General features: G+C 40.0%; 1 protein-coding gene across 2 annotated transcripts in view; it reads right to left on the bottom strand.

Annotated features, from left to right (window-relative positions):
- Positions 1–2115: 2115 nt before the first annotated feature.
- Positions 2116–16594, bottom strand: part of LOC127588633 (roundabout homolog 2-like) — a 63770-nt gene continuing 49291 nt past the window's right edge. For both annotated transcript variants that reach the window (XM_052047431.1, XM_052047432.1), the window contains 13 exons: positions 16216–16340; positions 15952–16123; positions 14627–14803; positions 13909–13935; positions 13732–13771; positions 11861–11988; positions 11033–11305; positions 10123–10285; positions 9105–9365; positions 8181–8374; positions 5445–5606; positions 4984–5223; positions 2116–4696 (listed from right to left, as the gene is read on the bottom strand). In XM_052047431.1, the coding sequence (XP_051903391.1) occupies positions 4695–4696; positions 4984–5223; positions 5445–5606; positions 8181–8374; positions 9105–9365; positions 10123–10285; positions 11033–11305; positions 11861–11988; positions 13732–13771; positions 13909–13935; positions 14627–14803; positions 15952–16123; positions 16216–16340 (1964 nt within the window). In that variant the 3' untranslated portion in view covers positions 2116–4694. The remainder of the gene's footprint in view (positions 4697–4983; positions 5224–5444; positions 5607–8180; positions 8375–9104; positions 9366–10122; positions 10286–11032; positions 11306–11860; positions 11989–13731; positions 13772–13908; positions 13936–14626; positions 14804–15951; positions 16124–16215; positions 16341–16594) is intronic.

Raw genomic sequence — 16594 nt, 5'->3', positions numbered from 1 at the left:
AACCTTTTCATGTTTTTTTTTAAGCATAGACTTGAAGAGTGACGTTTAAAAAACGGCAACACAGACCGGTATCAATAACAAGTGACAAGGTTGTGAAACAAACTACTAGAATGTCACAGTCTTTCGTTGTGGGCTGCAGTTTTATGTCGAATGCAGGTTTGTGTGGAGTGTGGAAAGTTGGAAACAAAAGGTGGACCCATTATCAAGAAACAGGAGTAACCTGAAACAAAACATTCACCACGACAGAAAAAACAGCTTCAATACATGAGCACAGAAACCACAATGAATCAAGAAAAAGCTTGAACGAACCGAGGGAACTAAATATAAACAAAATTGACAAGACAATGAGGCACACCTGGTCAAGACACGAGTGGTTGGAAGGGGCTGATTAGATGACAGGAGGAGGTTGTGCTGGGCTGACGAGAACAGGTGGCAAAAAAAAAAAAAAAACGAGCAGATGAAACATTCACAAGGGATATAGGGAAATGAGACAATATCATGAAAAAAAATAACATTTTAGAAAAATGCAGTCCAGCATTGCTGATCATGACAAGCTCAGACAAATCACAACTGAGAGGAAATTTCATAGTGAGTGACATAATGAGATTGTGAATTAACCAGAAGATACGTGATACTGTCGGTGAAGAAAAAAAAACGTGAAATATTTTGATGTCATGCATTTAATGGAGCTAAATGTCTCGTCATATGATGCCATGCAATCTATAACACTGAATGCTCCTATCCCCAATGATAAACATATGCCATGAATACTATCTGATACCTTGATTTAAATATGAACATTATGTATATCAATTTTGATAGGGCCAAACGTTTGGCTTTCATTAATGAATCTCATCTAGGAAAGTGGTCGGTAAGTAGCTTCATAACGCCAATTACAGCAACATCATTTTAACTGCAGGTGGAAAGTGACTGATTGTGGTCAGTCTTCTTTAATTTCTTTCTCTCAGCCATCTGGGTTCGGTAAATGCTCATTGCAATCATTAAACATGGATTTCCAAGTAGGAATTTTCATTTACCTGTGATGTATAATGTGATTGTTTTTTTTAAGTACCGTAGCCACTTTTTTAAGGAATAAGAAATAACAATTGTCCAGCATATCCGCACAGTGTTGTGAAAGATGAACAAAATGTCAACAAGGACATACTGGCCTTGTATTTTCACTGACTTCTGATTTCTTGTGCTTGGCCTGGAAGTCTGAAATAACACACTTTTCTATTGAAATTACCGGTATATTGAAATCCGAAGATTGATCATTTGAGTTTTTGGTCTTCAGCAGAGTCTTCCCTTCCACTGACTTCACATGAACTACAGCTACTAAAGTAGGAAGAATGTCAGGAGACTTAAACCAGTGGCCTGAGGTATCCCCGGATAAGGGAAATGGTCAGTCAAGTTGCGACAGGGAATGGCCAACAAATAGTTTCTCTGTGTCTTCACCTCGCTTCTCAAAAATGCACCCAGACTGGATTTAAAGCATCAGTGAGGTCTAACCAGTAATTCTCAGTTCTTGCACAATATCTGCAGACAATGCTGATCTTGGTCGATCAGACATTGTTATTGACAGGCTTTCACAGATTGCCTCAAGCAAACCAAAGCGAATCTCTCCTGGCTCCCGTTTAAAGAGAAACAATGTGATTTTTTTTCAATCATGTCATAGCATACGTGCCAAATAAAGTTCATGAGACAGCCGAGGCTAAATCGTGTTTTAGGATATCTTTATATATTTATACAGTGTGGCAGTTGGCGCTTGTAATGGGCGAGGCTGTGGAAAAATCACATTCATTGTGATGGCTTTTACAAAGTGACCGTGTGATGATACATTTTAAATTCCGCTGGAGCGCTTGCATTTGTCAGCCTCGTGGATGAATTTTTCATAAGCTGCTTTTAAGGAATGAAATAAGAGTAGATCAATAAAGTCGGGCCACACCGACACAATAATTAGAAACACATCAACTGGCTTTCAAGCAGACATTTCGGATTTACTTTGAATAAAAGACCAGTCCGTTGCTTCAAATTGACTGAATGTGCAGTTCAGCCAGCCGCTTACATGTCCAACAGTTTCGAAGGTCAGGTAGCATTAAGGGAAGGAAACATGGCTCATTTTCACATACACATTTTATTTAGCATGATAGGATTGAAAATTGGCCCTGCTGTGGGTGAATGTGTATTCCTGAGGGCAAACCAGTCTGGCAGGTGAAGGAAGATTCCTTGGTTGGGAAGCCATTTCCAGAATTAACGATACAAAAACATATTGTTGTATCTTGGGCAAAATAACAAAGAAAGAAGTTATGTTTTTTTTTTCTTCATTGGCCCTAATCCTCTTCCGTATATATATACATATATATATATATATATATATATATATATATATATATATATGAATCCTGTTATTTTTGTGGTGATACTAGCAATCCATGGAACCACAAATGAATCTTCATATGACTCGTAACATCAAAGTACTAGATGTTTGTTTTCGAAATTTAGACAAAAATCGGACAAAAATTTTACTTTACTTTCAAATTGGAAAATTCTCCTTTTGTAAAAATTCCTACAAAATCCGACAGTGGAAATTCAACTTTCCCAAGCAGTGCAGACCGGTATCCCATTGAAAATGTGGGACATTATGAAGCGCAAAATACGACAATGGAGACCCGGGACTGTTCAGCAACTTAAATTGTACATCAGGCAAGAATTGAAAAGCATTCCACCTACAAAGCTTCAACAATTAGTGGTCTCAGTTCCAAAAGGGTCAGTGAGTGATTTAAAAAGGAAAGATGATGTAAAACCGTGGTCGACATACCCCTGTGCCGCCTTTTTTTGGAATGTGTCGCAGGCATCAAATTCAAAGAGAGTGGATACTGTATTTGCAAAACAACAATAAACGTTTCGCAGTTTTAACATTTAATAGCTTGTCTTTGTCATGTTTTCAGTTGAAGAGAGACTGAAGAGGACTTGCAAATCATTGTATTCTGATTTTATTCCTGTTTTACAGTCTCAACTTCTCAGGAATTGGGGTGTATACACATTAGTGTTTGGTTGATTTACACTAGAACTCCAGCGATTAAGCAGTCGGATAATTAAATCAGCCGATATTTTAAAATTGGCAACATTTAGCATTGTTTTATTTAATTTTTTTCCGATACGTGACGATTGTGTTTAGTTTTTTTAAAGGTACATGAACACCTACAACATAAGACAAAGACATTCAAACACCCCACACCAATTTTTAGCAAATCTTTCTCCCTGTCGTAAAGTTAAACTTAGTATATACTAACAAAGTAAAGTAAAAACATTAAAATATTCTGCCTGTTTTTCACATTTTTATTTTTGTAAGCATCACGGGGCCCAAAAATCAATTACCGTATTTTATTCATTAGATTTTTTTTTCAAATTGGCCAAATAGGTGGTTATCTGATTTTTTTTTCTGCCAAATATCGGAATTGGGATAAGTCTACAAAAAAAGGCTATATTATCGTCAAGACTTAATTTACACTTGCTGATTAAACAATTATTAGATTATTTTACCCAATTAAGGCATTGCAAACAGAGCAATACGTGCAATTTATAAAACGTTAATGATGCGCGCGGATTTGTCTCTAGAACAAAGTCATCCAAACACTAATTTCATTGGGAAACATCTGCTTGCTGACATCATTGTCAGCCAGCAGAACCGAACAGATTGCCTTTGAAGGTCTCGTATTTAAAACAGATCTTTACTATTTACTGGATGGTGGCCATTTATTTTGAATATTGCACTGTTCGTATATCATTGTATGCAATTGACAATGAATTACAAAAAGTAATAAATATATATACTGTATATGATATTAACATATTTTAGAGGAATAGGAGTGAAGTGACACATACGGTACCTATTTGCCTTGCTTTGGAGATCACGGGCGATGTGTCACTTTATTTAATTTTTTTTTAAACATAGATGTGGAACTGTTTGCAAGGAGTCTTTGTTAGTATAATGCAGAATAAAATTCACAGCAAATAGTACATAACACAGTTTTCTTGCCTTACTACAACCACGTTATCACCTGTGTTGCTCCCTTCTTAATTCTCAACGTACAGTTTGGGATGTTTGGGAAACAACTGCAGCACAGCCCAGTAAGTATTCCCAACATTATGATTCTTCTCTTCGGCTTTGCTGAGAATGTAGTTTGTGCTTGTTTTCACCAAAACGCTCTGTGCAAAGTATAACAATACATTAGATTCAGCAAGATAAGCAAATGGTTTGAGCGCCAATGAAAAATGAGTCACTGTCATAAATAATATTTTAAAAAAAATCTTACAGTATCTTGCATAGCAAAGCAAAAGACAAGTGTGGAGATACAAAATATATTTACACATTATGAAGTCCTTTGTTCATTTTAATTCGGCATTTTGTTGTGATTTTGCTTCTTCACTTGCTCTGTGTGAATTGTTGTACACAGAGTGATCTCTAAGAGCAGTGGCAATACAGTTGACTTAATAGGGGGTATGAAGGAAACACTGTGAGACTGGTGTCTGTGTCCTGTACATGACATTTACAGCTCAGCATTTTCATTTGCATGTTCCTTTGACTTCAATCTGTCTCCTCTCCAGTGTCCGATCATCATTCCGATTCACTCAGAGAGAGACAATCTCAGAGCACTTTGAAACAAGGCGTCCAGGAGCGTGTATCCAACGGACTCTGAAAAGGAAAGAAAACAGCACCATAATATAAAATAGCATGGAGATTGTTGTTGTTGATTTTTTTGCAACATCTTCACCATACGGTAAAACGGTAACATTGATTATTTCTGGTCTGTCATTTCCAGAACTCAAATGGAAGTGCTGAAATAACTATAGATAGATCGATAGATTGATGGATAAATAATACAGCACAATGTAAAGGAGCTGATTAAACAGCATTGTGAAAAAGACTTTTTTCTTTACACACACACACAAAATAGTCTTCCAAAAATTATTGACACTTACAGTGATCCCTTTTCTCTTTGCTGTTTGTGAGAAGATGCCCATTGTGGGAGGTCTCGGCGGCAGGTCTCTTGTGGGAAGCCCGACTGAGCGTGGCCCTGTTGGATGTGGAGGTGTCGCCCCAGGAACCCATATGTTGCCGCTCTAGCGTGGAGACGGTCACCATGCACTCCTCTGAAGGGTCTGAGGCTGCACTGGCCCATGAGCTGTTCATACGGGAACCGTTGCTATGAAGGCCCCTTACTTGAGGTGCAAGGGTTGATGAGTGGATGGGAGATGAACATATTTTGACAAACAACACCAATCAAAAGAATTAATTTCATGGGAATGCATGGGCAGAGAAGATCACATCATTTCTTAGGCGCAATTAGAACGTCTGAATATATTTGCAGGAACGCGAGACTATTCCAGTCCAATGCATCTCGGGTACAGTACTGGCTGAAGCCGAGAACGACTTATCTTACCTTCTTGATTGGTGTCTTTTCGTCTGGGCAGTGTTCCAACCTTGTTTGTCTGCGATTTGAGGCCAGTTAGCGGCGCCCTCTTGTGACCGAGGCTATGTGTGTTCTGCGCACTACGATCTGTAGTACCAGAGCTGTCTGAACGACACAACTGTGCACCTTTACCTGCAAGGGAAAAATTAACATGTGTTTTTAATTTTTATGAATAAGCAAATTCCAAATTGTTTAGACCAGTGGTTATTAAACTGGATTCAAATTGAACCCTAGGGGGTCAGTGAATCAGTCTCAGGGGTTTGACAGAACCTCCACCATGGAGGACAATACCTCTTCGGTATCTCTAACAAGGTGAAGAACCACTAGTTTCGACATATGAATGAATGGATGAATATTTATTGTCACCTCGCATGCACAAAAATACAGAGAAATGCACATAATATGACTTAACCGGGCACGACCCATCCAGGAAAGATGTAAAATAAGACACGAAAAGAGGAGGAGAGGACAGAAGGAGCCGTCGTTACTCGTTTTTCAACAAGGAATGTGGGTTTCAACAAAGGCTGTAGTGATAACAGGGTCGCGTAGGCGTGTGTTATTGTGAACGTCAGTTATTGATAATGGCCATATTATTGTGTACGCCTGTCAGAGTGTCCCCAGCTGGCAAGCATATCATTTCACTATATATGCAAAACATGTCAGCTAGTTGTCATTAAATAAAACAAGGGGCGGGGGAACAAAATACCCTTAACCAAAATTCAAAGATCTATTACGGTCATTTTCATTGAGAATGGCTAATGTTGCTCAAATTGCAAATAAACAAACCCAAACCGGCTTATATTTTTCAAAAAGAAAATATGTACAGTATATGGAAACCCCCATGCATGATGATATCGTCGACGGACATCCTGTCAACATTCTGGCTTTGTTCACGGTGATTTAGCAAAACTGACAGGCGAACAAACAATAATTAATGTTTGCATTGGTAATGTTCAAGATTATTTTTAGTCCCACTGATCTGCATTTTGCTTCACAATAGCATATTAAACCAAAAAAAACAAACACATATTCAAGATACTGCATGAGTCCTCCTATTACCCTATAAAACAATGCAGTTGGAAATGTTGTATTTTAATCCCTGTGGGAGACGCTGTCATGTTTCTCTCTAAAGCAATGAATCCTATTTATAAATGCATCCTTCCTGAACCTTAAAACATGAAACTTTTCAGCAGAGCGCTTATATAGTGTTACGGCTTCTGAAGTCTTTACTCAAATAACTTCAAAGGAATTCTAACAACCTGCCATGATTTAACTTTCACAAACGTTTACGGTGACAGAAAGGAACTTCATTTGAATGTGAATCTATTCGAAGATGAATGTCGGTTTTCTTAGAAGCGGTCACATTTCTGATGCGATATGCCATTTTTTCTGTATCGGGCATTCTTGCAACAATATGCCCACTTCATTACTATTTAATTTTTTTGCATAATATTATTTGCTGGTAAGTTCGGTTGAATTTACATTGAATCATTGTGACACATTTACCTTTTTGGGGGGGTGGGGGGGGTTACCAAGTTTGTAATGTACTGAAAGTGATAGCAGAATTATACGTGTCATGATCCACACTCTTCGGTTTATCATCTCACTTTTCTAATTTGCAAATTAGTTTTGGTTTGTTCGCCTGCATCTGGTGTACCGTATTTTCCGGAGTATAAGTCGCAGTTTTTGTCATAGTTGTACACATCACGTTCTTTTCACATTAAACCGCAAGAAGGTGCTCTCGGCCTAAGTTGATACTTTCCACATTGGTGATAACTGAGAAAAACAACTGACTGATGATATATGTTTTTTTCCTTCTTAATTCTGCATTTTTTTGGCTGGTGCGATTTTATAATCCGGAGTGATGTTTAATCCGAAAAATACGGTATGTCCCTTTCCTGGATGCTTGACGTGGAATTTGTCAGCCTTGCTCCTTGTGTCAGTCAACCAGCCCTCTCTATATTTCACCTCTTGTCGAGATGGTACTCATTGTCTCGTTTGTCTGTATTTTGTTCCACGTTTCTTTGCTTTCTGTTTATTGCAATTATTAAATCTCGCGTGTTCCTTTTGCCTGCGGGGATGAGGACTGATGGCCAGAGGAAGCATCATGAAACAATGAAGCTTTACAGCCCATTGCTTTACTACAACATTTATTGCTCACAGCTTCATTCATCACTTACCATTTCATATACTCCTGTTTGAAAAACAATAAAACGCTAAATGATTTATTTTGGTTTTCCAATGCCATGCGAGACTTGATTTGTCTTTTGTCATGTGTTTTTCAGCATGTCGATATAAGCGTTGAGGTGGCAAGCCACTTTCTACTTGGTACTCTCCTCAAAGCCTTGGTTTCAAATGTCCCATCAGAAGCTGTTCTTCTTTCACCTTGTATTTTTTTGTGCACTAGGTATTAGATTTAGTTTTACTTTCTTTGCAATTCTCCCACATTCCTGCCTTTCGCCCGCATCCAAGTACAACAAAATCCCCCACGTGACAAGATGACAATGCGACTGCCGAGTCAACTAACAGATTGGATCAACCCGGTTAATGTGAGCCTGACCTAATTCAGAATACACCCCGACATGTCTAACCAAACAAAAGAAATGTGATGTTGGCGTTGAATCCAAATTAGCTTGTTAGATCTGCAGTGTCAATTCAGTCTAAGTTGTTAGTGTGCCCTCTCGGTGTCAGCCTTGTCAAACATACCTGAGACCTCAAGGTTATCCATCGTGTGTCCAGGACCGTAATCAAAGCCACACAAATTCTTTGACACCATAGCATATCTTTCCTCCTCCTCCTCAGAGAGGCGGGTGTCTCCCAAGTCTGAGCCCAGCGTTGAAGACATGAAGTCCATTGGAGGAATGGCAGTGCTGGACATGTTTGTATTGCTCTTCATCTGCCTGATACAGTGCACACATACAAAGGATTTTGTTTTAATGATCAAAAGGCACTTATGAGTAACCTAACACACGGTTTAGGTAAAAAACTAAAACAAGCTGCGGGATGCAGATCCACTGTGCATCCAAAAAGTCTGCAGTCACTTAACTGATTATATGGTTGGTGCTGCTGTGTGTTATGCAAACAATGGGGTTCTGAATGGAGTGGATAAAGGATATCTGGATGGTCAACGGCTGTCACCAACATGGTTGTTATCTCGTCGACTGCATGACAGCACACATCCTGCCATCAAGGCAATGCATGCCTAATTACCGACTCTATTTACTGATGTCAGAACAGAGAGCTTCTCTCAACCCACAGATTACAATTCATGTATTTCCACCATTTCTATCAAGAAGCATAGAAGGATGCGCCTTCTAATAGGTTGATGCCCTTTGCAGATGATGGTCAACGGAAGTGGGGGCGGGGGAGCCGCACGAAACATTGCTCTTGCTCTGGAGTATTGGCAGGCCAAAAACGTTTTGGTGCTTATTCGAATTTTTCGATGCCCACACTCCGATCACTTATGTAGCAGCTATATGCTAAAAAAATTTTAAACATGGCCTTAAGAAATGCCACTGATGTGGAAAACGTATTGCAGCAAATGACTAAATCAAGGATATCTATTGAATATGTTCTGTGCACTTCGTCCCACATATAAAAATTGAAATTGAAGCCAGTGTTGCTGTTTACCATGCTTGCTTGGCTACTTCATACTGGTAAGCTCTGGTCAGCTCATCCAAATGGGCCTGCAAAATAGACTGCATTTCCTCATGGTGGGCTGAGCTGAGAGATGATGATGAAGGCTGGTTGTAAGATGCTGCTGTTGCCGGCGAGGAAGCTCTTCCTCTGAGAGGTGGAGTAGGTCCCCTCTCTTCGTCAGCGTCATTGTCCAAACTCTGGTGGCGGTAGGACGGGAGCGAGAGAGGCGGGGCCCAACTGTTGTTGTCGTACCTGGTGAACAACAGTCACTATTTTATAATTATGGTCAATCCTCTCAGTTGGTTAGATAGTCAGGATACTACACAACACTATAACACACTCCCAGTTTTTATACTGTATATTAGGTACAATGCTCAATTTACTTCAGAAAAAAAAAATCCACTTACCCAAGATAATGTTTTTAAGGCCACTATAAGCAAGATATGGAATTCAAAAACTGCATATTAATTTGGTTTTTGTAGTGTGGAATTGCACTTAACCGAGAATGGATCTTAATAAATTTAATGAAAAAAAATTAAAGCAAGACTATTAGTAATTTTTTTTTTTTGCTTCACGATGACTTAATAAACAAATTTGATGTTTGCAGATAATCCAAAACTATTTCAATAATCCATTAGATTGCACTATTCACCGGCTAGCTATCGTAGCCACCACTCCAAAAATCTCCACTCCAAAAGTGGTTTGCTTGCGCCTTAGCTGTACAATTCAGTCTTTGCAGATTTTCAGTAAAATCTTTAAAAATGTACCCTCTATTTAGAAACTAATCTTTGGATGTACTTTATAGCGTCTTAAAACTGTTTACACTATGATTAATATTTTGGCAACTTATTAAAATGCCTCATTGACAAGTGTGTATTAAATAAGAATGTTGTAATGACCAGGCCACAGGTGGAGGAGATCTGACCTCTCTTTCAATGTGAGTTTCGAAGTGTGCTTGTGATTTCATGTTCGCGCGTGAGTCAACTGATGAGATGTGAACGCATCTTACCCTCCTCTGTGGCTTTCCTGGGGGTAATGGTCAAGGTCAACCTCAGTACCAGGCAGAGGGTGCATAGGTGGTGGAGGCAGGGGCACATTGGCCCAACATGTCCCATTTGATTTAGGGGTCTTTGTTCCACCCTTCATCTTCTTTTTCTTCCCTACCTTTGCACCTGAGGGGTGGGGGAAACAAGAGATGAAAGTCTTTTTGGTGCCATGCTAACAAATCCCTGTATGCACTCATACGAATATTACTATTTCTTCGCCCCTTTTTACACGCACAGATACTGATCCTTGGATTCTATATTTTTTCAACCACCATTTTTCTATTCATCAACTCTCTTTTTGCACGCTGACGGCATAGGATGACTTGAAAATGTTATGATATTTCTTAAATAGGCATCAAAACCTGAGGCGAACGTCTTCCATAAAGCTTCTTCTACCTTATCACTGGTCGTGACATTTAGCTGAGCACAAAGCTTATTGTGAATAGTCAAAGGTACACACATACCGGTAAATGGCTCCATAATCTTACTGGCTATGCTAACACAGTGTGTATATATATATATATATATAGATAGACATGCATAGCTCATGACGCTGGTGCATTGGCTCATCAAGTTAAACCAAAGAATTGCGTCATGATTGTCTGACATTTCTGGGCTAGATAAGCTCCCAGGGTAGAAGTCTGATGAAGACAGAAGAGTAATTAAGAGCATTATCCTAAGGCTTCATCTGCAGTGAATATGTAAATAAATTCACTCTTTTCCATTTTGCACTCTACGTGGCTCAGTTTGCCAACTCCCTTGCAGGAATTCCACTTCTAAAAAAAACAACTAACCGTCACGCCATATTTTGTCCCTGAGCATTTATGTGTCCAATTCTCTCGAGCGCTCACACACAGAAACACAAATTTGTACCAGTGGCAGCGCGTCTATCAGTTAGCGAGTAGCCCAGGTTGGCCATTTCCTGTTGGGCCTGCAGAGAAGCCTTCCAGCGGGGATCCGGTCTGTCTACAGCCAACTCGTGGAAGCTGTTAGACTGGAGTATCTGAGTGGTGGCGTAGGGGGTGGGCTGGCTATCTTGCGCCGAGCTGCTGTAACCGCCCTTCCCCATGAAGTCAATACTGCTATAGATGGCCCCATCTGACAGCATGGTGCCCGTCTTCTCCACCGCTGCAGATGGCAATACATCTGCAACAAAGAAGAAAGGTGTTTGCAGAGATCGTCCGCAGATTAAATGACATGATCTGAACGAATCTTTAAGGTCATTAACGCTCCCTGCTGCTCCTGTTCTCCTCATCTGTTGAAAAAACACAGCTCATAAATAGACTTGATCTGAATGGAAGTGATGGTCTGCAACCGTAATTAACATGCATCATGCTGAGGAAGCCCGGTGGAGTGTTCACATGATGATGCTCAGCCCCGCAGCTGACCAGCTCTCCTGAGCTTGACGAACATGTAAACCCAGCATACGTGTAAACCCCGATTAAACTCTCCAGCTCACCACACAGTTGCCGAGCACGAGAGAAAATGGGGGCAAAAAGAGGATGTAATAGCACAAATTGAATCCCAAATATCAGGCGTGTCAAATCACATTAGCAAAGTATAGCCCTCAAAGGCACTTTTAATTTCTCTGCGTGTTTTTTTTAATGTCAGGCCTTGTCACAGTGAATAACAAATGATGAACATCAAAACTGTCGGACCAGGCGATGCTTGCTGTAACTCCCATCAGCCAGCCATGTTTACCTCCTCGGCCAAAGTTACTGCTGCCTTTCGGACTCCCCAATGCTCCGTTGGCCGGAAGGCTTGTGGAGGGCCATGAATCCGCCAGCCAGGGTAGGCCAGGGTCACCCGCTTTCAACAGCCCCGGACGGCTGAGGGATTGATATTTATAGAGATGCAGAAAAGAAAAGGTATTAGCACATTAGAAGCATATTATTAAATAAATACCAGCATGCATTTAATAATATTATTTTTCAACCGCTGTGTTAAAAATAAAGTGATGTGATAACCTAATGTGAATAGATTTTATCCCTTGAAAAAGCCTGAAGCACAAGCAAGAGTGCAAACAGCATGCGGGGCACAACATGGCAGGTCTATAGATCAGAATTCTGCCTCCCTTAAACTCCACAAGCCAAAACTCTCCCAGGAGAAACCAGGCAGGCCTGAATACACACTTAATCTGCTTTATAGCCTTAGCACAACAAAAATTTACATTTTAAATTGAGAATCATGGACCGCCTCTGGCAGTGCAACTACATGGCTGCGTTGTCTCCATGGCAACAGAGACAGAAAAGAAGCATTTAGTGGTTTAGGAAATGTGGCGTTGATATTGTCGCTTTGAAATACAGCTGTAATGCAAACATTTTTAGAAAAGAAAAGTAGTGAGCAGCAAATGAAGAATGGGAAATGTATCAGCTTGTGGTATCAGCTGCCGTAAAAATGGCAAAGCGTTTGTATGCTTCATGCGTCCTGTTCGCATGTTTACTTAATGCGCTAACACACGCAGGGAATTTTCCACTGGGCCTGACTCACCAAGCACCATGGGAATTGTTTACAGCCGAATTGGTGATAACTCAAAAGGTGTTAAACAATTATATCAATAATTTCCGTTGTAAAATACACAAGTCCATTTACATACATTGAAGAAGCAGTGCCAGGGCTCCTGTAATGTTTGTGCGTGTGTGTGTGTGTGTGTGTTTGTTAATCCATTGTGGTATTTTTGTTCGTCCATCATTTGCAACATTCACCATGGGTCAGAATTATCTGATTATTTGGATGGCACAGCATTAATTGTTCTCTTTTATCTATTTCCTTTTTTTTTTTTTTTTGCTAAAATGATTTGCCTACTTTTTGGGAGAATTGAAACACTCATTAGGAGACCTCATTTCAGATTTTTAGCAAAAACATGATTCTAATTAAGATTGAGATTAAGACCCTTTCATTGTCATTACCGCATTTTTTACAGCCAACACATGCTGTGTTAATGCTCTTCTGAATTAAATCCAACAGAATTGATACAAGTAGCATATACTGTTGATGACAGTCTGAAGAAATTGACAAGCTTTTTCTCACCTACCCCACGCCCCCACTTTTTTTTTTCTCAAAAGAACCCTTAGGGCTTCCCTAAGGGTTCATCTTTGCTCCAATCATAAATGTTTACGCTCGTCTGGTGAATCAGACCAGCAATCTTCATTTTACAGGCCCCATCATGAATATTAGACAAGTTTGAGTTCAGAACATTGTTCTTTCAAACTTTTCCGAACCTGTACAAAGTCAAGTCGGTTGACATTTTTTAAATTGCACATTTATCACCTCTCCCCTCCTCTTATGACCTCTCCCTTCGTCCTTACATTAGCAGTGAAGAAAAACGGCAGCATGCCTTTTTTAATTAATCGCATTCACAAGAAAAGAGTGATTAATGATCACAAAGTACACAGTACATCAGTGAAAATCATACACTGGCATGTGAAGGAAAAAATGGAAAGTTGAATCAAATTCTAATTTCGAACACAGGAACTGACATCAGTTAAGGCATTAAAATGATTACCGGTACTCATCATTGAGATGGTAGATTGAGACTGAAAGTCATTCTAGAAAGTCAAAACAACTCTTACCTTCCATTTCTGATTAGACCTCTGTCTCTTTGGAATGTCACTTAGAGTTAAAGAGAGAAAAAAATACAAGTAAGTTTGACATTGGCATCAACAAAATGGTACCGTATGGCCGCCATTTTGAAAAAGAGGTAGTCAGCTAAATTGTTGAGGCAATTACCGATAATTGTAAAAGCATACCTGCTCGGGTGAACGTGAACGATTGAACTGCGATGACAAAATAAGAGAAATCCATATTAAAATGGGAAAACACGTTTAAATCATACACAAGTGAAAAATGAACTGAAAAATGCAATTACCAGTTTGTTTAAAACATACAGGTAGTGATTTGCATCAGTGGCTATTATGGAAATAGTCTACAGCATTCCTGAAAAACATCATTTATTTGCTGTACAATGAGGTTTTTAATTTAGCTGGAGAAAGGGGATCAGAGATGCAGCACTCAATCATGTAAATCCCTCTTAAACCAGAAAAACAACTCACTGGAATACAAATTAGGATAATGGACATGCAGCCCAAAGCTCACCAAAATTGCTAAAAATGTATATTTCATCCTTAAATCTGGATGCACTTCATGTTAATGTGCCAACAACACTGCCGAAGGTCTGATAATGGGAGGTGATGTTAAATTACTTATCTCACATGAATGTATGACAGCGCTGAAGCACACGACCGATGGAGCGTGGCACATTTGACGCACACCAATGCACAGTGGCTAAAAGTAAATACAGCCTTATTTCCACCAGTGTTGAATATATTAATAGCGTTCTGCCTTTTAGCCAGCTCAAATGGAGTCAAATCTGTGATGACATCAAGTCTCATTGGGGCGAGAGACCAAATGAGCTTTGAGATTCTGTATTGATGCGGAACCATGTAAATTGATTTTTTTTTTTTTTACCTGCATAGTTGCTGAGTCCCTTCCTCTTTTTTCTCCTCCAGTACAGCCAGGCACTGAAGCCCATGAGAACAATCCAACAGGCTCCGCCCAAACCCGCGATGAAGGCCGGCTGTTTCACCACATCTGAGATGCTATTGTTGCCCTCCGATCCTGTCATTACATCCCTCTGTTCTGCACCTGGGAATCCACCAATGCACAAATACCGGCACAAGGAAAGCAAACGTATTTAAAAACTGTACAAGTACATGAAAACATGCAAATAAAATGGTAACATGGGAAGTGGACCTTGTGATTTGTGTATTAAATCGTTGGAAAGATAGATGTATTATTCATGTGGTTGCAGTTGGTGGGTGTTTCAATTATTTTTACCTTACCATGACGCTCGATCAACAAAATAAAAAAAAAAATTTATATATATATATATATATATTTCTATTTTGGATTTTGTAGGTGATCCCGATGGAGTAAGCACATGATTACGAAGCGTCAAAATAACTAAGAAAAAAACAAAACAAACTCAGAGCCTTGGAAAACAAAAGATCTATCATAACAAGATGAAAATAAATAACTACAAAGTAAAATAAACAGCATCAGTGCATCCAATATACAGGCAGGGTTAATCAATTCAGCAGTGCACTTATCAAGTTGAGCCTAAAAGACACGAGATTGACAGAGCAGCTCTGACAGAGTTTGATTTTCTGTTGCAGCTACTGTGCTGTGAAATTAGATTCACAGTCCCCGGCAAGAACCCCCAATCCTAACACACACACACACACACACACACACACACACACACACACACACACACATCATTAAGCTGCAGCCCACAGGCCTGTGTTTCCCTTTCCCTGTCTGTTAAGGCTGTTATTATTTATCAGTCAAAAGTCATAGATGAGGAGCATCTGTCCTGAGCTCCAATATTGACTCTGGGTTTATATACTCTGAGCATCCTTTTGCTATTTTATAAGAAGTGATAGGCTGATAAGCTCCAGCAAAAAAAATATAATAAAAAAATCACTCTACTTTGTTAGCGACTGCAGCCCATATATTGAAGTGGATTATTGATATAGCTAACAGTACTTGGCAGTGTTACCAAATGCCCCATATAATGAACCACTATTGATTTTTCAGTCGATGTCTACAGTGTAAAGAGCAATCTTCTTTCTGCTGGGTGATAAATTGATAAATTATTTTCTCAGACCCCAAAACTGTGATGGACACCTTGGTCTTTCCATTATGAGGTCATTTTATCCTGACTTCAGTTTTGTGCACGTGTGTGTGTGTGTGTGTGTGTGTGTGTGTGTGCGCGCGCGCGAGTGGATTACCCAAGGTGATGAGCTGGGGTGCGCTATTGACCCCCACTCCTGCACTGGTGCTTGCAGCTACCTCCACGCGGTACTGCACCCCAGCCTGCAGACCCCCGACGACCACTGAACGGATGGTTGCATCCACAGACTTATTGACATGAAACTGGGTTTCGTTAGCCAAACACCAGATCTGACAAAGCCAAACAGGTTGACAGAATCCATTTTCAGGTTTCACAGTACAGTATATGCAACGGGATAGTGAGGACACGGGCCTGACTCTACCTTGTATTCCTGGATGATGCCATTTTGTTGGTCAGAGGGTGGAGGGTCCCATGACACGCTGATGGAGGTGCTATTACTGCTTCCTACCGTCAACACTGTCACTTGCTGTGGGGGTGCACTGGGTGCTGATGGGTCAAATGGAAAATAAATAGAAATGGTCATTGTACTTTATCTTTTTACCCATGCAACGCCTTGCAAGGAAAATTCAAATGAATTTTGACATGTAACTATCTGGCCTGTTGCCCCACATGGGCGGATCGGAGATATAATGAGGCTGAGGCTAGCGGGGCCCCAACACTCTAATCTATGCAATTTTAACACATTATCTTCTCAGAATGGACTACTAAACAGCTTGGGGCCCACGGTTTCCATTAAACCT

This window comes from Hippocampus zosterae, chromosome 16 (assembly GCF_025434085.1).
Source record: "Hippocampus zosterae strain Florida chromosome 16, ASM2543408v3, whole genome shotgun sequence".
In the NCBI taxonomy this organism is placed as follows: domain Eukaryota; kingdom Metazoa; phylum Chordata; class Actinopteri; order Syngnathiformes; family Syngnathidae; genus Hippocampus; species Hippocampus zosterae.
The sequence above is the reverse complement of the archived record's forward strand: the minus strand, read 5'-3'. Positions and strand labels throughout refer to the sequence as shown.